The 26,181-nt window shown below is 44.3% G+C and overlaps 1 protein-coding gene across 1 annotated transcript in view; it reads left to right on the top strand.

Moving 5' to 3' along the window:
• Positions 1-26,181, top strand: part of Rbms3 (RNA binding motif, single stranded interacting protein 3) — a 688,236-nt gene that overhangs the window by 275,775 nt on the left and 386,280 nt on the right. The window contains 1 exon segment of the mRNA NM_001401889.1: positions 17,005-17,096. Coding sequence (NP_001388818.1) covers positions 17,005-17,096 — 92 coding nt within the window.

The raw sequence follows: 26,181 nt of genomic DNA, 5'->3' as shown, positions 1-26,181 counted from the left end.
ATGAATGATGTATATGTGTGTGTCTTACAGAAACCTAGCTGCACTGCAGACTTCCACATTGTTCATGTGAAAAGAGTTAATAAGTAAAACTTAGCTCTCTCATTACCTTTGTGCAAGAGCAGAGAAATAATATCCATAAAGTATTTTAAAGTGCTGGAGAGATGGCTCAGCTATTAAGAGCGCTAGCTGCTCACCCAGGCACATGGTTCAAGTCCCAGCACCCACAAGGCAGCTTTTGATTTTCTGTAACACGAGTGCCAAGAGACCTAGCGCCCTCTTGTGGCCTCTGAGGGCACTGCGCCCTCACCTGGTGAGCTTATCTACACATGTGCAGGCAAAGCCCTCATACACATAAAACAAATAAATGTATTTTTTTTAACTGAATAAATCTGTGTTTTAAAGAATTGTAGAGCTTAAATGAGATGAACAACGAAGAAGTTTCCACAGTGCCCTGAACAAAGTATACATTAGCAGTTTCCATTTGCCGCATAAATTTTCATTTCATTCTGGATCTGGGTGGAGAGCATGCCCTCTTAGTTCACAGCAGGCTGCTGTGATCTCCACGCAGAAAGGGAAGTGCTGTCCCACTGCTCCTCCACTGTACCTCACCACTCTGCTGCACATCTCTCCTAAAGGAATGTCAGCTTAGGCAGGCCAGCTTTGGCACTCCACAGGCATCAGTCTGGTGTCACTTCCTGCAGGGGCTGGTTCCCTCTGACAGCTTTTGGCTCCTCCCTCCTGAGGCTGCAAGGCCAGCTTTCTTAGACCTGCCTTTGATACTGCAGTTTCTTTGGGTCACTCCTGTCTGAAGGAGCTGTGTCCCTGTCATCTAGAAAGGACTCTGACACAAAAGGGACCCCAGGGCAACCGGAGCTTCCCCTCACCGGCAGATTAGAGAGCTGAACTTAAATTGTTTTTCAAACTTTTTTATTTTGTACAATACTCCTTCAGTGGATTAAGACTTTTGGTATCCTGTTGAAAAGGGGGGTTTCAGTAGCTGGTGTATGTAAAAGTTTCAGAGAGACACCATCTCTGGCTTATGCTGAGTCCTGGTTTTGTACACATTTCCAAGGTCATGTATCTAAGGGCAGAACTAAGAAACTGATTTTGCTGTCTTTGTGCTTCTGTGAGGCGTCTGGGCCCTGACTCTCTCTAGACAGTGTTACTCTGGCCACTTTTGTCATCTGGATTTTTAGATCCTCTCTCGAAATGAGTCAGTAACTCACCTGCTTCCTTCCTGCCGCAGCTGAGTGATGTTATTCCTAGACCCCCTGGTTATGTCACAATAAACAAGGCAAGGTCTGGACATGAAACAGGTCCTGGAAACTAAGCCCTTCATCGATCTGAAAACCATGAGTTAGTGATCTCAGCAGAAAGGCCTGTGGCAAACTACTCCAGTCATTAAGTGGGGCTGCAGATCAGTAGGAGAGAGTGTGTCTAGAGAGCTTCAGGCCCTGGTTTGGTTGCCAACCCTGGATACTCTGGGCTCTTTGGAGCTCACCCATCTCTGGCAACATGGGGGGGAAAGGGGAATCAGAAATTCCAGGTCATTCTCAGCTATGTAGTGAGTTTGAGGCAACATTTGGCTCCATGAAACCTTGCCTCCAGAACAATCAAAAACACTCCTACAACAAGGCAACAGCAAGAAAGGAAAAACATCCCTGAAAGCAAAACAGGTAAATCCTTGGGCTCTTACAAATAATGAAGCTAATTAATTAACATAGAAAGGTTTAGATATCTGGCATCTTGCTTCCAGAGCCCAGTTGGCATATTTAGAGCAAAGACCTGTCCCTTGCTAGGCTGAAACTTCCAGCCACGCATCCGAGACACATTGTAAGACAGATGTCTCAGGGCACTCCGAGTGTGTGCTCATCAGTAAGTGCAGGTGTGTGTTTCTGGATGGGACACATAATCCAGGTCATCTTAAGGGATCTCTAGAACACGAGGGTTGAGTCATCAGCCAAAGGACTATTGTTTAGCACATGAACAAACTATACTTTTAGTGTTGGTTACTTTCACATCTGGCATTTTCCATGTCTCTAAGTTGAAATATTTACTTTGATTTGTTCATGAGTTCAAGACTTACCTGGGGAAAGATACTGGTTTCCGGGTTACCTTGGACTATAAAGTGAGAATTTGTCTGAAAAAGAACAAAGAAAAACAAAACAAAAAGCACCCAAATGAGCTTTAATGAACAAATGAGCAATCATTTTCCTTGCTTTATACAAACATCTACACATCAGGATGTAATCTTGATGTCCTCTTAGATGCCCTTCTGTTGTAAGATGTGGGGATCTGTTTGTCCCGGAGAGCTGGGTGGATCACGTCAGCTGACCTTCAAGTCAGAAGTTTTTGATTAGTTTATGCCTTCACTTGATCATTCGTCAGTGGCTGATATAAAATGTAGGCTACAGAAATTTTACTATTGTGAAGGGCATTACCCACGTGGGGAGGAGGACGGGGTGAAATGGTGACTTTTGCCTTACTGGGAGAGGAGCACTGAGCCACAGGGAACAAGAGTGAGTGGCCTCGAGGAAAGCAGTGACATCCAAGAAGGGGAGGAGAGCAGAAGAGATTTGCTATGATGATTAAGAGGCCCTCAACAGGGCACGGCCCGGCTACTTTATGCAACACCTTCCTTGACCTCCACCTCAGTGACATTAGATAAAAAAGTTCTAGAATAAGAGAAAAGATGGGGAGGGGTACTGGGAAGGTGACTTCATATGTAAAGTGCTAGTCTTGCAAACAAGAGGAACTGAGTTCAGATGCCCAGAACCCTTGCAAAAAGCCAGATGTAGGCATCACAATGCACACGTATCAACACTGGGAATACACACGGGATCCCTGGGGTTTGCTGGCCAGCCATTAAGCCCAATTAGAGGGCTCAGGATTAGTGAAAATTAAAATTAAATGGCACAAGCCTGCCTGTGGGGGTGCACACACACACACACACACACACACACACACACACACACACACACATGAGAGAGAGAGAGAGAGAGAGAGAGAGAGAGAGAGAGAGAGAGAATAACAGGAGAAAGAAAACTAATCAATTTTTCTCCTTTATCTTTACCCCATCAAGAATAAACTGTCATTCCTCCACACATGGTAGGTTTTCACTCATGTCAAATGTGTGTTCTCATCAGACGTCTACCTTCTCTTAGGAGAGAGGACCCCTGTCACATACCACATCACCTAATCTAGAACTCAAAGGGCATCACCATGCATTGTTAAATTAATAGCTACATATATTTTTTATATACTTACATCCTGCCTGCCTCCCAAAATGGACAGGCAGGAAACGGAATTGATTCACAGGGGTTGATTAATGGGCTGATGCTTCTTGGCCCTAGAGCCCACATCCCATCCCTTTGTGTAAATCCGGATGTAGAATGTGGCTTCCAGCCTCCCGTCTCCACACCTGACCTTGCCTAGTGATCTAAAGAGCTGCTTGTGACAGATCTCGGCCCTTCAATAGGCAAATCTCCCACATGATCATTCTCAGTGGTCATTATTTCTCCGCAGCGTTCAGTGACAGAGTCTGCATCGGCAGGCTGCAGAGCTGTGCAGGACAGTGTCCCATTATTACACCAAGTGAAGGGAAATCCATGGTTCTACTGTGTGGCTGCCACTCAGGGTGTTATTGGAAAAGCTTTGAAAAACAGCTCCCCTCTGCTGATCTCCCAAACCCCACTCCTCCACCTGTCTGATACTTTCTTGTAGTTCAATTTTTGGTGTCCTCCACTGGCCGATTATCTGCAATATTAGTTTGAAAATATGACACGGAGGTTCTCCCATCCCTTCTAACTCATAACATTTTAAAATTGAGGCTCCAAATTATTCCTGTAAAAACCGCTGATCTTTATGACTCCCAAGGTATTTCTTATTTTAATCTGAAATTTTCAGAGCAGTTCAGTTTTGGGGAACAACGTGAGGGTGGGGGTGGTGCCTGCCCTTAGCAGCTTTTGTGTTCAAGGTTGAGTCAACCTTGGTGCTTACTCACTTTAATTTTTCTGATGGTTATGAGACTCTAATTTGACTCTTTATCCAGTATGCACGGAATGTTTGCTGGGATTTGCATAATGCATTTATTGTATAAATATTCCCCATTGGTTACCTGCTTCTTCAAATGAACGTTAGTTGTTTTTTTTTTTTTTTTTTTGCTTGTTTGTTTGTTTGTTTTCTGATGTATTAGCGTAGAGCTAATCTGAACTTTGTAACAAAACAGGATGGCTTGTATCTCCAGTGAACAAACAGGAAAGCCAAGTGCAAGGACAGAAGAAATTACACTTAAGAGATTATTGGGGGGGGAGAGCCCAATTCTGTGGTTTCGATTACTCATTTTTGAATGTAAGCTGAAGCAGTGATGTATTGTAAAATCTGAGTATGTTCTATGAGGAACAGGGTAGGCCAGTCTTTCCCATCTCTGAGCATGCATTTAAAGATGACTAAATTAACCAGAGTCTCAGATTTCAGCTCAGGCTGAGAAACTGGGGGAGCTGCCCTAGGCACGCAGCCAGCTTCTCTGAGTGCATTTAAATTCATTCAGTGCCTACAGCCAGCATGTTTTTCCCTTAGGTAATATCATTCTCATTCGGTTGACTGGTCTGTGCGTAAGGCCTCACTGTAATAGAATAGCAGAGGCGGGATTTGAACCCAGATCGTGGGAAGGGATCCCTTTGGCCATACCAATTGATTTTTCCAACAAACGCTCTTGCATAGTGCAGGCTGCCCTGGGAGAGGATATATGGCCTTGAGAGTGTTAGAGCTGTCATGGTGGAGTCTTGGGAGAGTTTGGGGCTGCAGGGAAACTGAGAAGAAGAGCTGGATAAGGTAAGAGGTAGCATCCTGCTCTCTCAGGCATCTCCAGAGAACAGCATGTGACTTTCTGGATGGAACGTCTTGCCTATCACCTTGGGTATCTGCTCAGCACCATGTTCAATGTGCATGTCTTAAAGGACCACTTTGGATTACGTTACCATTTAAAGATGAATGCAGTAGATTAGCGATAGCCTGCACAGCTGCATGTCCAGCAATCCCTACCCCCACCAGGGATACCAATACCATTGACTTTCAGATCACCCTGAAAGTGGAAGGTAAGGAATCTCCAAGGGAGCAGGGAGAGGAAGGCTCTTTGGTCGCTGCTCACACAGCTGTTTTATTTAATGAGTCAAATAATGACCCTTGTGAAGATCATTGTTTGTAACTCTATGGGGTGTGTGTGTGTGTGTGTGTGTGTGTGTGTGTGTGTCTGTCTGTCTGTCTGTCTGTCTGTCTGCACCCTAAACCATAGAAATCTCAAAGTGCACCTTCACCCACCTGCCCTAAGATCTTAACATTCTGTCAAAGGATCAGGGAAGAGAGAGAAGTCATCTTGCTATATGAATAACCAGCTATTGAAAGTAACACCTCTCATGTTGGTGAGGGAGAACAGCAGGTGTGTGTGTGTGTGTGTTTTGCTGCCTGGTGTTTGATGACCTAAGTTTGATCCCTGATACCCGCTTGATGGAAGGAGTGAGCGGAGTCCCTCCAGCTGACCTCTGGCCCTTTAAGTATTTGCATGAGCTTGCCTGACCAATAGCATTGGAAAAGCAATGATACCATGGTCGTACACAGCAATTCATAATTTTCAGTAAATTCTTCTTGGGGGAAGCATGTCTTCAACTGTTGAGAAGGATTCTATTTTGACGGTACAGATAAGTATGAAGTCAAGAGTCCATGACAGGGCACATCTTCTCAGTGCCCTTTTCCAACCACAACACTCAAATGTCCTCTCTTCAGACCTTGATCATTTTCTGTAGTGCCTTGGAGATGGATCTAAGTACATCACTGTGAGAGGAGAGGGAAAAACTGTATGCAGAATCTGGTACCACATTGGTTAAAGTGCAAGAATAGCATTTAACTAGTCATCTATGTGTTACAGCCATTTTTATATTAGCTAAATCTTTGTGTGTATGTTTGGGGGGTGTTACATGTTTATGTGAATATGGGCACCTGCACATGTGGAAGCGTGAGGTGGATGGTATGAATTCATGGGTTTCTTTCTGCCTCAGTTCTTGAGACAGGGTCTCTCCATGAACTGAAGCTCAGTGTTTCAGTCAATGAACTCCAGGCACCTTCGTGTCTCCCCATATCCAGGACTGGGATTATAGAAACCAACACATCTGGCTTTGAAACAAAATGCTGGGATCTAAGCTCATGATTGGACAGCAGGTACTTTATCTGAGATATCTCCTGGCCCTTAACATTTCCAAAATAAATTTATATAACTGAAGTTAGCAAGACAGCCCAGCCTCTTAGTGACACCAAGTAATGACCTGAGTTCAATCCCTGGGACTGAGGAGAAAGTGGAAAGAGAGAACCAGCTCCACAGCTTGCACACATAAAGAGTCAACTATAATAAAGAACAAAAATAAAATGTTTCAGGCCAACCTGGGCTCTGTACTGAAACTCAGGCTCGCAAAGCAAACCATACACAAGCAATAACCACTGTGGATCTGGAGAGGAGCTTTGAAAGCATGGGTAACTCAGTTACCATCCATGAGCTGGATAAAAATGTTTGGTACCAGAAACCTCAGCACTGTGAGGGGTAGAGACAAGAGGATTTCTGGGGCTTGGCTGTCCACCAGCCTAGGGGTCAGGTTCCACAAGAGGGCCTTGTTCAAAGGAAATTATAAGAATAGTGGTAGATCAGGATGTCCAACATCTTCCTCTAACAAGTCTGAACACACTCACAGAGCCACACATACATGTGTCTGTATACCATATTCACACAGCCACACATACATGTGTATGTATACCACATTCATATAGCCACACACACATATGTATGACTAACACATTCACATAGCTACACATACATGTGTCTGTATACCATATTCACATAGCCACACATACATGTGCACATATACTACATTCACATAGCCTCACATACATATGTTTGTATACCACATTCACACAGCCACACATACATGTGTATGACTAACACATTCACATAGCTACACATACATGTGTTCATGTACCACATTCACATAGCCACACATACATGTGTATGTATACCACATTCACATAGCCACACATACATGTGTATGTATACCACATTCATATAGCCACACATACATATGTATGACTAACACATTCACATAGCTACACATACATGTGTTGGTATACCACATTCACATAGCCATACATATTCCTGAACATGTACCATTCACATAGCCACACATACATGTGTTTGTGTCCCACACACATTTATAAATACAATGGGTATAAGAAGAAAATGAGAAATGGAGAAGCGTGTGTGAGGCTTACTCTTAAAATATTCCCCTTTGTGGGCTTTGCTTTCTCTTCCGGCACGCATGGTGGACTGAAGAGAAAGCATCTGAAGATGGGCGTTGACTCTGAGCGTCCCACACCAGCCATTTCGGGAATTCACTGAGTCTAAATATAGAGCACAGTACCATGGCTTGGCAGAGGTTCCCTCCAATCAGTTCTTGCTCACTAAAGCCAGGCTCTCTGCTCTGTGCCTGGGAGAACTGTAGCCCTGCCTGTTGTAAGGCTGGAGCGAGGGGAGGGAGAGGGGATGGGCAGTCAGGGCTTAGATCAGAGCCACTGCTGCCTGCCCAGTGGTGGCCTGTGGTCTATAGACCTGCAGTGACAGGGTTCTTACAGCTTGCTTCCATCACAGTCAAAGGCTCAGTGGGATGGTTTCCTGAGTACCCCAGGCCTGCTTCTGCAGCCGTGATTGAGGAATTACCTTCCCTCTATTCCATTGGAAGACACACATGGCTCCAACAGTTCAATGACATCTTTGAACACAGCCTGTCAGCAAAGGGAGGCTTCCCGGAGGTTAGTCTGACATTTATACCTACATTGACTGCTTCTTGAATCTCTGCCACGTAATAAAGTAAGAGCTGGTCCAGAAGACTGGGCAAACTGTGTACACTGAGTCTCAGTAATGCCTGGGCATCTCCCCCAGCTCCTAAATGATGATCTGGATCCTATTTTGACTCTCGGTCAGAAGCGGTAATTTCTCTCATTGAAAAAGGACGACTGTACGTGGTGTGTTGGTAGACCCACCTGGATGTGGGTCTAGCTCAGTACGATGTCTCATGCACTATAAACCAACACAGCGTCCCATTTGCAAGTGCTACTTGAAAGCAAGTTGCTTCACTTGCAGAGTTTGTCTGTCTTTGTGACTGTTTTAGTCAGCCAGACTTGAAAAACTTATGCCTTTTACCCAGCCCTTACTTATTTTTTTGTTTACTTGCTTGTTTTATGCACAAATTGTAGTTTGTTCACCCCCACCTGGAAACAGTGACTTGCTTGTCCCTTCCAGGAATTGCAGTGGTTCTTCTATATGCCTATCTCTTAACCTAAGTCATATGTGTATATGAAATGGGATACAGAAAGACACACACACAGACACACACAACACCACCACCACCACCCCATGTGTACATTAGTCTCATCATGACTCACTGAAGGAAACCTAGATTGGTGAGTGATCAACTACACTGGGCAAAACTGCACCTACAAAAGTCAATGTGAAGTAACTGTGTGAGAGAGCTCTGCCTGAGGACTGTTTGGATCACCTGTTTGTTTGTGTCTGTCTGTTGACAAGTGTAGGGGCATGCTGGCCTGTGTGTACTCAGGGGCCAGGAGCTGACACTGGATGTCCTTCCCCACCCCCCACCCCCTCTCTCTCCTCTCTCCACCTTATTCCTTTGAGGCAGCGACTCTCACTGAACCTGGAGCTTAGCTGGTGGCCAGCAGGCTCCTGAGATCCCCCTGTCCCCTCCCTTACAACACTGAGTTCAGAGGCAGGAACAGCCATGCAGGGTTGTATATAGATGCTGGAGATTTGAACTTGGATCTTCACGCTTCAGAAACAAGTCCTCCTACCCACCCCAAAGCTCTCCCCATTTCCTATCTACCACATACCTTCACTCATGCAAAATGTGGTAGATAGGGAATGGGGAGAGCTTTACATGTGGTAACCTACCACATGTAAAGTTATCAGATTTACAATACGTAAACCCTGGGACAAGAATCTGCGGGCATGTTCGAGCTGACTCTATTTTTCTTATAGAACCTAATCTTTTCCCTCCACCTTTGAAGTAGATACTCAGTAAACTTAATGATATGGAGACACATCATGGTTCAAAGCATCTCTGAAGCTGGGGAACCTTCTTGTGAAGGTTAATACCTTGTGTTACGGTTTCTGACGTGGTGATACCAGGGTGCTCAGGGAACGTGCTCGGAACAGCCTGCCTCCTGTTCTGTGGACTCATCGTCTACCATAGTTTCCCATTTTCCAGGTTTCCTGTAGCCCTTTTACAGGAAGTAAATAGTCTCTCCCTTTAACATGTAAAACTGTGAGAATCTTTGTCCAAATCTAAGGGTATTTCTCCGAGTAGCTGATTTAGGATTATGAGGGTGGAGAGGATTTTAGTCAGGTTCGTCTCCTACTAAATAAGAGCTGTCCATTTCTACACCTGAGAAGGCTCGGTCTTTGCCTTTCCATACATCCAAGGTAGACCTGCGTGCTGCCGTTCTGCTGCCTCTGATCTGTCCAGGGTTCCTCCTGATAGATGCTCGCAGACACCCTTTCCAGTGGATGCTGAGAAAGGATGAAGGCCTCAGAGAGTTTATCGCTAAGGGAGGAATGGAGGTTGTCTCATGTCTCCATCACTGAGAAGAACAGCAGAGGAAGGTGGAATCTTGGGTATCCCAATGGAGACATTTCAATAGGACTTTAGTTTCACACATCAGTTCAAACCAAAGTGTCCTCTTGTTCTGTTTAGAAGTCACATTTCACTCCTGGCCCGTCGTCTTCTGTGTTCTCAGAAGCCTTCTATAAAAATCATCCCCAAGACCAAGAATCACAGGAATGGTGTGGCATTCAGGACACAGTTTAAACTCTGAGACCAAATGCTCCAGTGGCTGTAGATGTTTCCACCAACCTTAAGGGGGAGCTTTCCCGTTGCACCCTGACCCACAGAAAAACCCCAGTATTGGCAAATAAAAACATAGGTTCTGTTGTCAGTCCAGAGAAGCGGCAGCCACATGGAAATCTGAAATCCACTGTTGAATATGATAAAGAGACATTAATGAAGTGTCAAACCCATCTTGGCACAATGGGTTTTGAAGGTCAAAGGTCCCTGGGATGTGTCACCCACGACTGCAGGAGAGGAGACAGACAAAGGCCCTCGGGTGATATCGTAGAGTTAAGCTGTAATTAATATAGATTATTTTTCTAGGAGGTCATCCCTCTGGTAGTGCCATGAAATAACAAAACTTTAAGTAAGCACAGAAGGTATAGAGCATTTCGGGGAAGCATTGATTAAGCCTGTGGATGGAAGACCGAATTCACAGAATGACCTAATTATCCCACAGTTCCTCTCCTCCCATCGCTCCACTTCTGGCTAATTGCTGAGCTGCTGCCCTTGTCTCCCCTGACCAGGAAGGAAAACAAGCTCCCTCCCCCCCCTCTTTCTCTCTGGGGTGTGTGTGTGTGTGTGTGTGTGTGTGTGTGTGTGTGTGTGTTGTGGGTGGAGAGGGGACAGTGACATTCGGATCTAATTGGCTTGAACCTGTGGCCAAGTCTGATGACACAATTGAGGGAGGTGTGGGTGCACAGCCACCAAGCTGCGTTTGCCCTGGCTAGCTTTGCCTGGGGCGTGGCAGGGTAGAAAGCACGGAGAGCTGGTAGCTGGGTGGCATTGCTCTCCCTCCTTTCCCCTGCCAGCTGCAGGGACAGAGGTGGCCACGACCAGACTTAATTATTTGTAGGGAAGGAGAGCAAACTGAAACCAAATTAAAGCGATTTTTATCCCTTACTCAACGCATCACTGTTTCTTATTAGAGCCGGCCTTGTAATTTCATTTTGTTTTCTTCCTACTGTGATGTAGCCCTCATCCTCGTAAACCTCTGAAGCACCATGTTTACGTCCAGAATGGAAACATCATTTAAGATTTCTTAATATACTTTGACCTCCAGACTCTCACTTAAACCAGTAAAAGTGTACATGAACATCCCACAACTCAAGAGTTGTGACTCTCTCTTTATTCTAAGTCTATATGCAGACTCTTTGCTTCTCGTTGGCTTAGAGCCATCCACACAGGTGTGGGGTCCCTTGTTTCTCCCAGAATTCAGCCGTACATTTCCTGAGAGAAAGCTCAGCATGCCCTTGTGGAAGTTGCTTAAGTGTGTAGGAACAGACCCCTGGAGAGCCACACCTAGATTTTCTGATATACTGTGTGGAGTATAGGGTTTGGAGTGAAAGGAAGGGATCTGATGTTGGAAGACTCTCCAGTCCTAGCCGTATCAGCTACCCTATTTCAGTCATTCTCAGGAGGCAGAGGCTGCCAAGGTCTTACAGGGCTGTTGCCTGCCTCTGGTTCCAAAGCCTGGCCGAAAAAGCCCTCCTCTTTCCCTGTGTCTGCGCTTCCCCCTCCCCTTCCCTTCCCTCTCCCCCTCTCTCCTACCCCCTTCCCATCCCCATGCTCCCCTCCCAACCTTCCTCCTGGGACCTAGAAGTCCCACCTTTTTTCCTTCCTTCCAGCAATTAGCTTCTGCCCTCTTTATTGACACAATCAAGAACCAGTTAGGAAATCAACACCTCCCTCTACAATCTGAAAGAAGAAACTAATTTGGGGCTATGATGTGGGATCAGCATGGCTGACAGCACTAGCATTGATTTGCTTGTTTTTGTAATCAACGTTTAATTGTGATTTTACCTGTTAATTGGTAAACAAAGTAGTCCCTCCTGTAAGTTTATTTATTTTAAGGATACTTTGTATATACCTTGAAAAGGATCTACTTGGGTGAAGCCCAGTCACTAGGGGTATGGGATGAAATGACAGCTGGTGTCAGGTGTTAAAGTCCTCCCACAGGCTCATGTGTTTGGCCTCTTAATGGTTGGTGATGATTGGGGCTTATGATGAACCTTGCCAGAGGAAGCAAGTCACTGGAGTGGGCTTGTGGTTTTATAAACCAGCCCACTTCCTGCCTGGTCTGTGCCCAACTGTTGATACTATGTGACCAGTTTTCTCCCATTCTTGCTGCCATGCCTTCCCCACCATGATGGACTGTATCAACCAGAACTGAAAGCCAGGATAAGCCATTCTCTTTAAGCTGTTTTTGTCAGGCACTTGCTCACAGCACTGAGTTATATAACTCACATAGCCAGGGTGCCTCTTCCTTCCAGTGACTGTGGGTGGTGGGGCAGCATGTGCCTGGGCCTGTACCTTCCTAGAAAGGATACTTTATGAATTGTTTTCTTGTTTTCATGAAGTTTGGATCTCTTCTCAGCTTGATCTTCCCTAGTTCTTCCTCAAAAATGTAAAGATGTATGATGTGCTCTGGCAGTAGGACAATAAATTCTTCTGAATCACTGAAATGAGTTTTAGCCAATCACTTTGACTTCACACTTGAATAAGGGCACACACGCACACACACACACACACACACACACACACACACTCACACATACACACACACGCAATCTTATCATAAAGAAAATGAAAACTCAGTTAACTCAGTTGAGGGATGAAGAGATGGCTCAGTCAGTCAAGTGTCTGAAGTGCAGTAATGAGGCTCCAAGCTCAATCCCCAGCCCCCATACAAAATATTGGGCATGATAACATGTATTTGTAATTCTAGAAGGTGGAGACAGACAGATCCCTGGGGCTCACTGGCCACCCAGTCTTGCCTACCCAGTAAGTTCTATGTGCGTTAGACACCGTGTCTTAATAAACAAGGTAGATGGATCCTACCTCAGCGCCTAAAGTCGAGGAATGACACCAAAGGTTGAGCATTGTTTCACATACAAGTATATGTGAAAATACATGCATGCACATGCACACGATCCTCCATGTGGACTCCTATCTTCTATCTAACTTTGTCTCTCAGCACTCCCCATTAGCCAAGTTAACTTCCCTTAACAAGGCCTATCTACACTTCCGCCTTCCCTCTTCCTCCCCTACTTCTTCCTCTTAGAGGGCAAGCTTCAGTCTTTATACCACTTCCCAGACATCCGTGTTCTTAAGGGCACTGGGCATGTTCATGTGCTCTCATGCATGCTTTCTGGTACTTGGCAAGGCTGATACTCTTTCCTTCTTGGGTCCCTTTCTTGCCTGGCTATGAGAGGACATGTTCCTGTTTGTGTCTGTCACCCTCTCTGGTTCTGCTTCAGTCTTCCTTCCCTGAAAACTTGCCTCTGAGACCTACAGGCTGAAGTTGTTCAAGTCGAAATCTAAACTTTTCCTACTCTAGATCACTTTTTCTCCTTCTGTAACTAGCATTTTTAAGTTGTCGCCCACTTAATGTGTATTTGTGATCTTTGCTTATTTTACCGGGTGCCAGCCTAATATGTTTCTATATCAGTTTCGTTTCCTGTTGTTGTGTTGAAATACTTGACAAAACCAACTTAGGAGAGAGAAGCAGTTTGTGGCAACTCATCCTAGCAGGGAGGCAACAGGAGAAGTGTTATGTGGCTGGTCACGATCCAGAGCAGACAGCAATGAAAACATTCATGTTTGTGCCCAACTCTTTTTCTTCACCCTTACACAGTTTAGAGACCACTGCCTAGGGAATGGAGCTGCCCATAGTGAGCCGGATCCTCCCATATCAGTTAACATAATCAAGGGAATCCCTGAACAGACATTCCAGAAGGCAACTTGATCTAGACAACCCCTCATGGAGAATCTCTTCCTGGTGATTCTTTATTGTGTCAAGAGGACATTCAAAGCCAGCCATCACAATAACGGACTTCGATATGACTACATAGGTTCTCACAGGTGTTTTGACTGGATTCGTCTCCAATCTTCCCTCACTCCTAGTGAACCTTCCTCCAGTCTCTTCGCTTCAGTAAACCACATCTCCCTCACCCAGAGGCTTATGGCAAAAGAAAACATAATATGACCAAACAACAATCCTTGTCACCCTTGTCACTCACCCTTGCCTTACTCCCAGACTGATCAGTCAGTCTTCCCAAACTTCCTCCATCTCAGTCAGTGGAATGGCCCGCTGCCTTTCTTCTGGATTGCTGCCATAGTCCTGGCTTCATCTCGACTGCCAACCTTCTCCATCACCATCCAGTCTCTGATTAGAAAGATAATGGCTCAACGGCTTCTCAGTACTGAGCTACCAACATGCACACACTCTGTGCTCCCTGCTCTCCTTTCTTCCAAGGAAGGCATGACACTAGAGAGCTTCAGATTCCTCAGTACGGCCATTCTGCCACGTCTCTTTCTAAAATTAACAAGCCGAATGCGAGTGGGAACTGGGGTTGTTGTTTTCCACACATTATATATTCTCGTGCTGGCTCAAGAACCTGAAGAAGAGCTTCACTAGTAGAAGGCAGAATGTGCTCTAGATGAGTGAAGGTCAGCTCTAACACCTTGTCCACTCCTCCCATGAGCAGATGATGTAATGCAAGCTCAGGTACCCAGGAAGCAGCATGCAGAGAGTGAGCTAGAGCGAGCCTTTCCTGGAATCATGGCAACTTGTTTTCTAACTTCAAAATCCAAGGAATGTTCAGTCCCTTCTTTGAGGGGCATCAAAGGATCAGGCTTCAGGTGGGATGAGAAATATTTCTTTGTTTGGTTTGGATAATTTCTATGCAGACTTGGGTTCCAATCATGACCCTGCCATCTAACTGCTTTACCAGTTTTGGCAACTTGTGTAAGGTCACCCGTGCCTTGGTTTCCTTGTACAATGGATCCAGGCTCAGTATCATAAAACACAATGATGATTTCCTTAAGTACTAGCACCTTAAGCCCTCAGAGCAACACCTGACCTGTGAGCAGTGATGTCTACGTTGGGAGTTCTTGTGCCTTTGCCTATAACTCTGGCCCTTGACTTTCCTTTCTCCTTCTGCTTTTCTTGCCACCTTATCTTTATCACCTGGAGAGAAGCATTGCCAGTCCTTACAGAACACCCTTCCTTATGTATGAGAAGCACAAACATGACAGCCTCCCCGACCCCAGTTTGTGAGAGTGTTTTGCTGGTATGCCGCTGTGTAGCAAGTTCACTTTGGGATAACATGCTGGGAGGGAGAAGAGAAAGATGGGATTCGAGGGGAGAAAATTAAAAAGTTAATTAAAAGAAACAACTTGGTAATTGAATTCCCAAACACTCGTATTTGGAGGTGGATGATAGCACACAAATGGTGTTTTTGCCTCAGTGGCAGGCCTGGAAGTGTTGAATAAAACAAGCTTCAAAATACAAGACAGATACCTGTCTTCATAGATGAGATAATATGTTGATACATCCATAGACTTTTTAAGAACACACACACACACACACACACACACACACACACGTATATGCATATATATAATGCACAACATATATGTATTTATATGTATGTATGTTTGTATGTTTGTATGTGTCATATATAAAAAAGACATTACATACAATGTATATCATACATGATATTTACAATGTTCATATGGATGTGTATTAGTACATTTTTCTTTTGGTGTGTTAAAAATACTTGAAAAAGAGCAACTGACAGGAAAAAGTGTTAATTTTGGTCTTTAATGCCAGAAGGGTAGAGTCTGTCTTGGTGAAGGCACGGCATCAGATATGGAACATGGTAGCAGACACAGGAAAATGGCTGATCACATATCACCTTCACACAGGACGCAGAATTCAAATAGCAAGCAAGGACAGGCTAGAAATTCTCCAACCTCCCAATGATGCCCTTCCTCCAGCAAGGCACCACCTCCTAGAGGTTCTGCAACCTTCTCAAACAGCACCATCTGCTGGAGGCCAAATGTAAAAACACATGAGCCTGTGGGGGACATTCACATTCCAACCACAATACACCACACACCTACTCACCTACAGTTGCTATTGTCTTTCTTTCCTTTTTCTTTAAGACATAACCTCAAGTACCTCAGGCTAGCCCTAAACTCAATAGATAGCCTAAGCTGACCTTGAACTCCCCGTTCTCTCGCCTCTAACTTAGTAATACTAGAACCACAGGTGTGTACCAACACACCCTGATGAGTGTTTATAATGTCTATAATTTAGAGTACACATAGAAGCTGACATTGCTATTGGGTGAATCCCTGTACTGATGCCTGTCACCCTTGTGGCTTGAAGACTGTTTTCTCCCCATTGTTGGGTCTTATCAAGTGTTTTGGCTTTTGTTTGTTTATTTCCCTGAACTTTACATGTGCTTGCTTATGCACACAAACAGAACCATGTACTTATGCCCCCACACAAGCACGACAGTCATTCAGTGTTCCTTTTTAGAGACTCGAATATGTATCCATCAAGTTATTCTTTTTTCAAAATATTAAAAAGCAACGATTTGGGCTGCTATCGGGAGAAACAAGCTCCACTTAATTTAGGAGCATAGACTGGGGGCTGGGGATTTAGCTCAGTGGTAGAGCGCTTGCCTAGCAAGCACAAGGCCCTGGGTTCGGTCCCCAGCTCTGAAAAAAAGAAAAAAAAAAGAATTTAGGAACATAGACTGAGTGATCAGGGGACTAGTTATGTTACTACCATAAAGAATCTCAACAGAGGTACTCAGAGGTCCATCTCCCAGGTGGTTCTGCATTCCATCAAGTTGAGAGTAAGCACTGACCGTCACACTTACCAGTTCTTGTGGCTTTTATGAGTATCGGGGTTTTTAAAGGTCCGCAAAGTGCATTTCAGCGTCAGACACTTACGGATTTCCAGGGTTTAATCCTCCTCCCTCTTGCAGCAATTCTGCAGCAGAAAGGGCGCAGTGAATCAGAGCCTTGCTTTAACTGCCAGGTTAGTGTTAAATGGGCTTCACCCCGCGCACACAGTCTATAAAGTGCTCTGGAAATGAATGAACCACCTCGTATCTGGAGATGCTGGGATAATGCTTAAAGAACTCAGATAGGAGAGCCTTTGGGCTAGCCAAGTTTCGTTTGGAAGAAATGAATTCAGAGCCGACCATGAGTCTGAGGTGTGTCTGCCTGCGTGTGATGACTAATGCCAGATTTTGTATTTTGGCAGGTTATGGTTTTGTAGATTTTGATAGTCCGGCAGCCGCACAGAAAGCAGTGGCATCCTTGAAGGCAAATGGTGTGCAAGCACAGATGGCCAAGGTAAGCCTGCTCAGATCTGACGGTGTGTACACCGCTCTGCCTTTGTGTATGTGCGTCTGTGTGTGACCAAATGTTAGTCCCTTGGAGTGAGCAGACCCAAAATTATGGCTTGCATTCTTCTTGTGCTCAATCAGTAAGGAAAATGAACTGCATGATAGACTTGGCTTGTTCTCAGCTGCCTGATTTGGTGTACAGTTATAAGTGCAGTTATAAGCTCTTTGGGTGTGGTGACCTGGTTTTTAAAGGATACATATGGAGGGCTCTGTTTTGCATAAAAAAAGAGATATGCATGTATGAGAGTCTAGAAGTTTCCTAGTCAGCAGTGTTGGACTCAGTATACGTGTATGTACTGGTGTCTAGAACTTTCCTGATCGGAGTTTTGGGGTACTACAGAAAGTTATTGTTGATTTCATGTTTACTAAAAACTTACTTATTTGTTCCATGTTGGGGGGGATGGTTCTTGGATGATGGCTTTTTTCCTGATTCATGCAGACTTGTTGCTGTGTCCTCTGTCTATATCACTGGAAATTCACTTCGGTGCACGAGCCTAGGGTTTACCTGGAGAGCAATTTTCTTGTTTTCCATCATCTCAATAAATACCTGTGGCTACATAGAATGTGTTGTCTGGGACCTAGCATGTGAAGCTATGATGAATTTTTATATCAAAGTGAAATTGACCCTGATCATTTTGTGTCATGATTACCATAGTCTTATAAGAATCTGCCTATTCGGTAAGATGATACGGATCTTTGGGAACGACGTATACCGTGTCATGGTCTTCCTTTTAATTTGGGACTCTAGTGAGATAATAGCATGATGGTATATGCTAGGTGTGGTTAGGCGTGGCTTTGATCTCAGCACTCTGGAAGCAGTGGCAGGCAGATCTCTGTGACTTCAAGGACAGCCTCTGCTATATAGTAGAGTTCTGGGTTAGCCAGGGCTAACACAGTGAGATCCTAACTCCAAAAGAAAACCAAAATCAAAACCAACCAAACAAACAATAAAAAAAGAAGACAGAGAGGAAAAAGTAAGAGTAAACAGCTGAAATGTCTCTGATAACATTTGGATGTTGAAGATGTTGATGTTCTACCAGCAGCCATTTGGGGCTGTCATAAACACTCTAAGTTTAGAACCCTCTTTCTGTTAATAGTTTTGAACTTATAATCCCCAAATCTTCAAACTGTTAGATGCCACAGGCAACAGACCTTGAAATCTTGGGCATCTGTCTCCTGCTTGTATTTCCAGTTTCCCCAGCCACAGAAATAAGCGATGTAATGATGGAGTTATCTGGTGCTGCCGCCATTTATCTTGTGTTGTGATCGTGTATACCCTCTGGTAAGATCTTCCAGAATCAGCCTCACATCTCCAGAGGATCAGCCTTTGGTCCTAGCAGCTGTGGCTGCCTTCTGACCAGTGTGTGTGGAATCACATCTGCTCACGGTCTCTTACAAGCCACTTTCCTCTTAGGTGACGATGGCGGGCTCACTGCCTTTCCCGTCACCTCATTATTCAAGGTAATATAAATTAGAATTCTCCCAGCTGTGTATTACGTTCTTTGTCAGGATTATGCCTGGAAGCTTTAGATTTGGTCAGGAATTAAGATTGATGAAGTTAATACTTTTAATTAATCAGGAAATTGCATGCATGTCCTGGTTTAAAGGTTATTTGGCAAGAGTCAATGAAACTGAAGTAGCAATTTCCTGTACCCAGAAAACAAGTGATCAAGCGTGGCTGCTGGTTGAGTTGAGAAATGATTATGAAAATGCTTAAGGAAGGGAAGAGGGTGGGGCTGGAGAGATGGCTCAGTGGTTAAGAGTTCTTGCTGTCCTAACAGAGGACCCCATCTAGTTTCCAGCACACAAGTTAGGCAGCTCACTTCCTCAAGTAGCTTCAGGTTTGGGGACCTGACCCTCTCTTCTAGCCTATACGAGAATGTGTGCATGCACTGTGCATGTGTGTATCTGTATCCCATATGCATATACTTTTTGAGGAGTAAAAATATATTTTTAAAAATGATATATTTCTGGGGGTGAAAATATATTTTTAAAAATGATATATTTCTGGGGGCTGGAGAAATGGTTCTCTGATTATAAATACATTTGCCTCTTACATAGGATCTGAGTTCGTTTCCCAGCACCCAACTAACTTCCTGTAACTCTAGCTCCAAGGGATCCAATGCTCTCTTCTGGCCTCCAAGAGCTCTCAAACTCAAGTTCACACACACACACACACACACACACACACACACACACACACAAACACACATACTCTCTGTCTCTGTCTCTATCTCTCCATCTCTGTCTCTGTCTGTCTCTGTCTCTCTCTCACACACACACAGACACACACACAAACACACATACTCTCTGTCTCTGTCTCTATCTCTCCATCTCTGTCTCTGTCTGTCTCTGTCTCTCTCTCACACACACACAGACACACATACTCTCTGTCTCTCCGTCTCTGACTCTGTCTGTCTCTCCATCTCTGTGTGTTTGTCTGTCTCTCTCTCTCTTGCACACACACACACACACACACACACACACACACACACACACCCCTACATAAAATTAAATAATAAATTCTTAGTAGAAAGTGGTTATTGGAAAGTTTTTGGTCTATTCTATTTATAAATTTTCTAAATTTTGGAAGTTATCAGATAGTAGTGGTTTATAAATAATAAACAGAGTTGTCTCTAAATTCTGAAGAGACAGAAAGATAGATTGAAAGAACTAGACAAATGATTGATAGACAGATGATGGATAGATGATAGACATAGATAATGCATATAGTTGTTTTTGTATTAAAATAAAGAAAGTTAACACTGTTTTAAATATTTTTAGATTGCATGTATATAAGGAATTCTTTCTGTCTTTCTGTCTCATGTAAACACACACACACACACACACACATCACTGACCTATCACTCAGTGAGGAAACCATTTATACTAATAATCATTTAAAGAGCCCCTCAGAAGGAATAATTCGATCTAGTCACCATTTTGGTCCTTGTCCCATCTCCAGGGTGCAAACCCTGGTGTGCACGGCTGGGCTGTGGGGAGTCAGTCTGTGGCAGACTTGCCAAAGGCCTTTACCGTTTCAGTTGTGCTGTCTGTGAAATAAATCCTCACTCCTTTTTCTCAGTAAACTGGAGCCCAAAGCCTGCTTTACATTCCCATCTGCCCACTGGAAAAGTTTCAGCAATAAATGACTCTGTAATTTAACTACCCAGAAGAAAATAAATAGCCACCGTTTGACAATGAAATGGAGCAAGCCTGGCCACCTGTATTAGCAGATTTCTCACTGAGCTATTGGATTTCATGGCGTTCTCTCCTTTGTCCTGGCGATAACTGTTATTTATTAGCATATAAGCCTGCGGTCTGCGGGGCGTGTTGCTTCCAGTATATATTTTACCATCTACGTATGCACCGATCGCCTCCCGCAACCTTGTTCTTATCTGTGTCCTGCTCCGTTGGTTGTGGTGTGACATCTTAAAAATCCCCAGGATTTTAAAAGGAAATGCCTCCTGGGGCTGGAGAGATGGCTCAGCAGTCAAGAGTGCACACTGCCCTTGCAGAAGACCTGAGTTCAGTTCCCAGTGCTTGCTAGAGTCACAGTCAGCTCTAACCCCATTCCAGGGGATCTGACTTGCTTTTCTGAATACTACCGGCACCTGTACTCATATTCACGTACCTTTACATAAGCACACATAGACAGACAGATGGACAGAGGAATGGACAGACAGACAGACAGACAGACAGACACACACACACACACACACACACACACACACATTAAATCTAAAAGAGAAAATGCCACCTGTAATTAGGTTCCCAATCGAAAGCTGGCGCCAACTTAAAACTGTGTTGCTTTCCTTAGCTAAGGTGGTCCAGTGTGTGCCCCTGAACTGTGAAAATGCCACCTGATTCCTCCATTCCAAAGACTGAATAGGGAATTAGCCCGGGAGAGTAATTGATCAATGCATTGGTTATGTTTCTGTTGCTGTGATAAAACACCATGCGTGCCTGCACACACACACACACACACACACACACACACACACACACACACACACACACACACACACACGGAAGAGTTTATTTGGGGTTATTGTTCCGTCTTTTACGGAGGGGAGGCGTTGTATCGAGAGGCAGACATGGTATCAAGAGAGGAAGCTGAGATATTACATCTACAGTGAGCAGGAAGTGGGGAAAGCAGGAACCAAAAGTAGGGAGAGGCTAAGAACTCTCAAACCACCCCACAGTGGAACGTAACTGCCTCACAGAGTGCCACCAACTATAGAACACGTATTTCGATACTGGAGCCTGTAGGGGCCATTGCTCCTTCAGACTGTGACAATCTACATTAAGTAAGTAACCATTAAAGCAAATTATATTGTTTCAGGAGCAAACTTTGTGATTCTTTGGTGAAAGCAAATTTTAAGAATTTCATCAATGTATGCTGATGACGATGTAGGTTTGAAAGATGCATTTGGTTTTGATTTCTGGTTGTGGCATCCCCTCATTGCGTGAACTTGGATTTGTCATTAAAATATCTCTGATAGTCTTCAATAATAACATGGCGCTTCAGGCTGTAGGGTTACTGGGAGAATTTTGGAAATCCACAAAGAATTTGGCTTAGTACCTTGATCATTGTAGGTAGCCAGTGCCTGCTGGTTTATCAAATGGTGTGCCTTAGATTCAGATGTCCTGCTAAAACCTCCTGTGAATCCTGACATATCCATGTACTTTAGGTAGATAATCTACTATTATCACAAAATAGCTTATAGGAAAATATCTGTAAAAGCTTTAGTCTGTGAACGTTTTCTGGCCTGCTGTGGGCTGGAGAGTGTGTTGGTCATAATGAAGTAAGATTGGATGAAGCAGGAAGTCGGCCTGGAGACAGACAAGGGAATGTGTGACTCTGTGATATATGTGTGTGCATTGAGATATATATTGCGAAGGATTGAGCAGTTTCATTTTACTTGGGCCTATGCTTGGCTACTGCTAGTGGTAATCTAGGAGGTTAGTAAATGAATGTCAGATGATCTAGAAACATCTGTGTGGCCAGTCACTACTGAGGGGATAGAGGGGACCATGAGGGTAAAGGGAGGGAAAAGGCAAGAATCTCAAAAATAAAGTTACTTGAATTTTGGAAACTAAATTACCTTAGTTTCTTCAGCTATCATGGTTCCCAAATGGGGGAATGTTGCAAGTATGTGGCCATGGCTAGAAAACTCTTTTTCTTATTCCATGTTTTTGATATTTATTCTGTCTGCCCTATTGCAAAAGGAGTGGATGAAGAGTTTTAGCTCTTTCTAATCTTGCCAACCACAAGGTAGATACAAAAAAGTCATTGGTTAAGGAATGTGGGTCTTCAAACACATGAAAAGAAGAAATAGAAGCCTTGACTAGGTAGTTGAGAAGATGGCTCAGCAGTTTATAGCACTGACTGTTCTTGGAAAAGGACCTAGGTTCAATGCCCAGCACCCATATGGTGGCTCAACTCTCTGTAACTTCAGCTATAGGGGATCAGGTACCATCTCCTGGCCTCTGTTTACTGCACACATTTGGTACACAGACATACATGCAAGGAAAAGGTCATACACATAAAGTAAATTAAATCTATTTATTTTCATTAAAGAAAAAAATAGTTCCAGCTACCTATATCTTGGCATACAGGTATTTATATAACTGATATACAAAGAAGGTTCTGGATATTTCAAGAACATTGATATGGGCATTTAACAGTGAGGATCAAGTGGACAAAAGGTCACTTGTGTGTCAACAGTATCTTCTTGGGCAGGAAATGAATTCTTAGATATATCAAGATTCATGGTTATATAGACACGCACCTGAATTCTAATGTCTACAGGGACTGGCCTACAAAACCTTCCAGTTACTGCGTGTGACTCCTCTGCTGTTCTACTCCACTCATACACAAAAGGATCCAAGTAGATACTCTACAAACTGACATAGAAGAGACTAAGGATTTTAGTTAGGTATGTATGCATGTATGATGAGCTTGTACACATGAGTGCAGTGCCCATGGAAGCTAGAAGAGAGCATCTGGTCCCCTGGGTCTCGAGTTACAGACAATTTTTATCTGCTACATGGGTACTGGGGACTGAACTCAGGTCCTCTGCAAGAGCAGCAAGTGCCCTTAACCCCGGAGCCACCCTACACCCCTGGAGTGTACGTCAAAGGGATGTGACCCCAGAGATTAGCCAGTCTAATGTAGCTTTTCAGGTAGGTAGTTCTTTCCTCTTGGTTGCTGACTGTTCTTCACTCCATAGTGGCGCTCTGTATCCGTGTAGATGGACACCCACGTGAGATGCACCTCCAACCACCAGGCACTGTGTCCCATCATCGCCCCAGCTGCCATCTTGTACCTTCACAACAGGAAGTACCAGATGTTGGCCTGCCATGTCTATAAAGATATCTGTAACAGCTGTCTTGCCGGATATGTCAATTTGGCTCAATATTTCTTTTGAACGCTTTTCTCCTCTTGATCCTAATGCTTTGGAATGCAGGGACTCAAAACCCAATATTGAATTTGCCAGAGTTGATCTTAATTCCATCCGTTAATTATCTGAGACCTTCGGAGCAGAATCCTCTGCAGTTAAATATTTATATTAGCTTTTACCTAATGATTTGCATAATCTGCCTGTGGGGTGATGCCCCTCTCTTGCCAGGGAACTCTATTGCCTCCTCCTGAGCTAAAGGGTGAGAGTGTGTACGCCAGTAGAAATACACACTTCCCCAATGCTGGATAAACAAATTCAACAAGAAGGTGTTCAACTGTCCTAGACTCTGGTCTTCACCCGCCAATTGCATGTTTTCATTCAGTGTGTTAAGGAGCCCAAGGCCCTTGCAAGTTGTGCACAATGTCCAACCTTCCATCATACCAGAGGCAGATGTGGGAGAACACTGATGTCTTCGTATGCTGCCGACGGGTCTTACTCCAAGCAACCCTTACCTCGTCTCTTGCTTTGATAATTTGTCCTTGCAGATGGACAGAACTCACCAGACTTATACAGACTGACAAGTCCTGTATAAATCAGAAGTTGTCCTTGCAGGTCCCTTACCCCACTGAAATAGATAAAAAGCCCTTTGAAATGAGAAAAGCAGGACTGGGGAGATTGCTCAGTGGCTAAAGAGGCCTGCCAGTTAACATTGAGGACCTGAGTTCCATTCGTGGGACCCAGATGATGGATCAAAGAACTGATTGGCCAAACAGTGCAAAGAAAAATGCATCTTAAGTGGAGCGAAGGCTGGAGAGATGGCTCAGTGGTTAAGGGCATTGGCTGCTTCTAGAAGACCAGGGCTCAGTTCCCAACACTCACATGGCGAATCACAGGAATCTGTAACTCCAGTCCCAGGGGATGGAGCACTCTCTTCTATCATCCGGGAGCACTGTGTACACATAGTATAAACAACGCACGCGGGCAAGTCACCCACATAGTACAAACAACGCACGCGGGCAAGTCACCCACATAGATACACCAATAGTAAAGCGATGAAATGTCTTTAAAGTGGAGAAAAGAACTGCACACTATGAGGACAGCCCTGTGCTCAGTTTGATCATGTGTTCCCACCATCTCCAGGATGTCCTATAAAAGTGGTCCTTAAACTACTCCTACATGGCATGGGACTCCATCTCTGTCTGCTGGCTGGTGGCATTGAAATTCCAGCCACTGTAACACACCCCTTCTTTTTAGGTAAGAAGTAATCCTGAGTTGAAAGAAACCAAGCAAACGTGGACCCCTTTTTGCCACCAAAAACTTGTTTTTAAAAGTGACCTAAGCACTTCAGGTCTTGCCTTACCAGAAATAGTTTTGCAAGTAGATAACTACAAGGACTCGTTATTGCATGCTGATGAACGATGTTTACTCTGTGGGTCCACTTGGAAAGCTCGATCATGTGCCAAATGTAAGCCTTCCTCCCCATTGTTCTCAGGGAACCAACTCAACAGAGCTCCTTTGTAAGTTCGGGGTGATACATGAACTTCATTCTTTGCTGGTTCCCAAGCTACTTGCTGGTGAGGCGGTAAACATTACTGAAATCATACAGACATTTCTGCAATCAAGCACTCTGAAAAGATAATTAACTTCCCCGGAAACACTGCCGAGAGTGGAGATCCACTATATTGGAGATCAAACCCAGACCTTGTGTGTAGATCCCAGGGCACAGAACCTCTTCCTCAGCCCTTGGATATATGAGTCAAGTTCTTTCTATGCAGCCTGGTTTGACTTGGGATCAGAACTGTCAGTCTTCCTTCCTTAGCGCGCTGATTGGTGGGATTACCAGCACATCCGGGGTATACACTCATATCCATCCTTAGAAATCCCACCCTAGAAGCAACTCCACTCAGCCATTCATGTACAAAATCCAAGTGCCTTATAAGGACACAATGTCACATGAAGGAAGAGTTCAACCTTGGGGGAAGTATTTCATGTTGAATAGGGCACACAAAAGCCTGTATTTTAACCTTACTCCTCCTCAAGTATTGCCTCATTAGTGAGAAGGCCATTCAAAGAAACCACCCTCTGGCCTCTTCTGTCCCTAAAGAAAGAGATCTCCCAAGAAATACACATGAATCCAGGAAGAAATGATAGGTTAGTGAGTTAAAGGACCAAGGTTTATAGACATCAGTTTTCCAAAGGCAGACAAGTGTTTGCTAATCAAAATGTAGGAATCTTATGACTCATTGCTATTCTACGGATTATGTGGTGTGTGTGTGTGTGTGTGTGTGTGTGTGTATTCTGTGTATATTGCTGTGTGTGTGTTTGCTGTTCTATGAATGTGTAAAATTTTCTCAAGTTTTGTTTGACCCAGGTCACCCCATCGGTGGTTGTAGGTTTCCGGATAGGATGTATGTGTTCAAGCGCACATCTGCATAGTTCTCTTTAGTGGCTCATGCCTCTGTGTGTGTGGGCCACAGGTCAACATCCAGTGTTTTCCACAAACACTAGCTACCCCTTATTTTTTAAGACCAGGCCTCTAACTGAGCCTGGAGCTCAAGGATTTAACTGGGTTGTTGAACAGTGATTTCCTGGGATCCAGCAGTCTCCTCTTCCCCTGTGCTGGAA

This window comes from Rattus norvegicus, chromosome 8 (genome assembly GCF_021556685.1).
Source record: "Rattus norvegicus strain SHRSP/BbbUtx chromosome 8, alternate assembly SHRSP_T2T, whole genome shotgun sequence".
In the NCBI taxonomy this organism is placed as follows: domain Eukaryota; kingdom Metazoa; phylum Chordata; class Mammalia; order Rodentia; family Muridae; genus Rattus; species Rattus norvegicus.
Note: the sequence above shows the minus strand (reverse complement) of the source record. Positions and strands in the feature narration are given on the sequence as shown.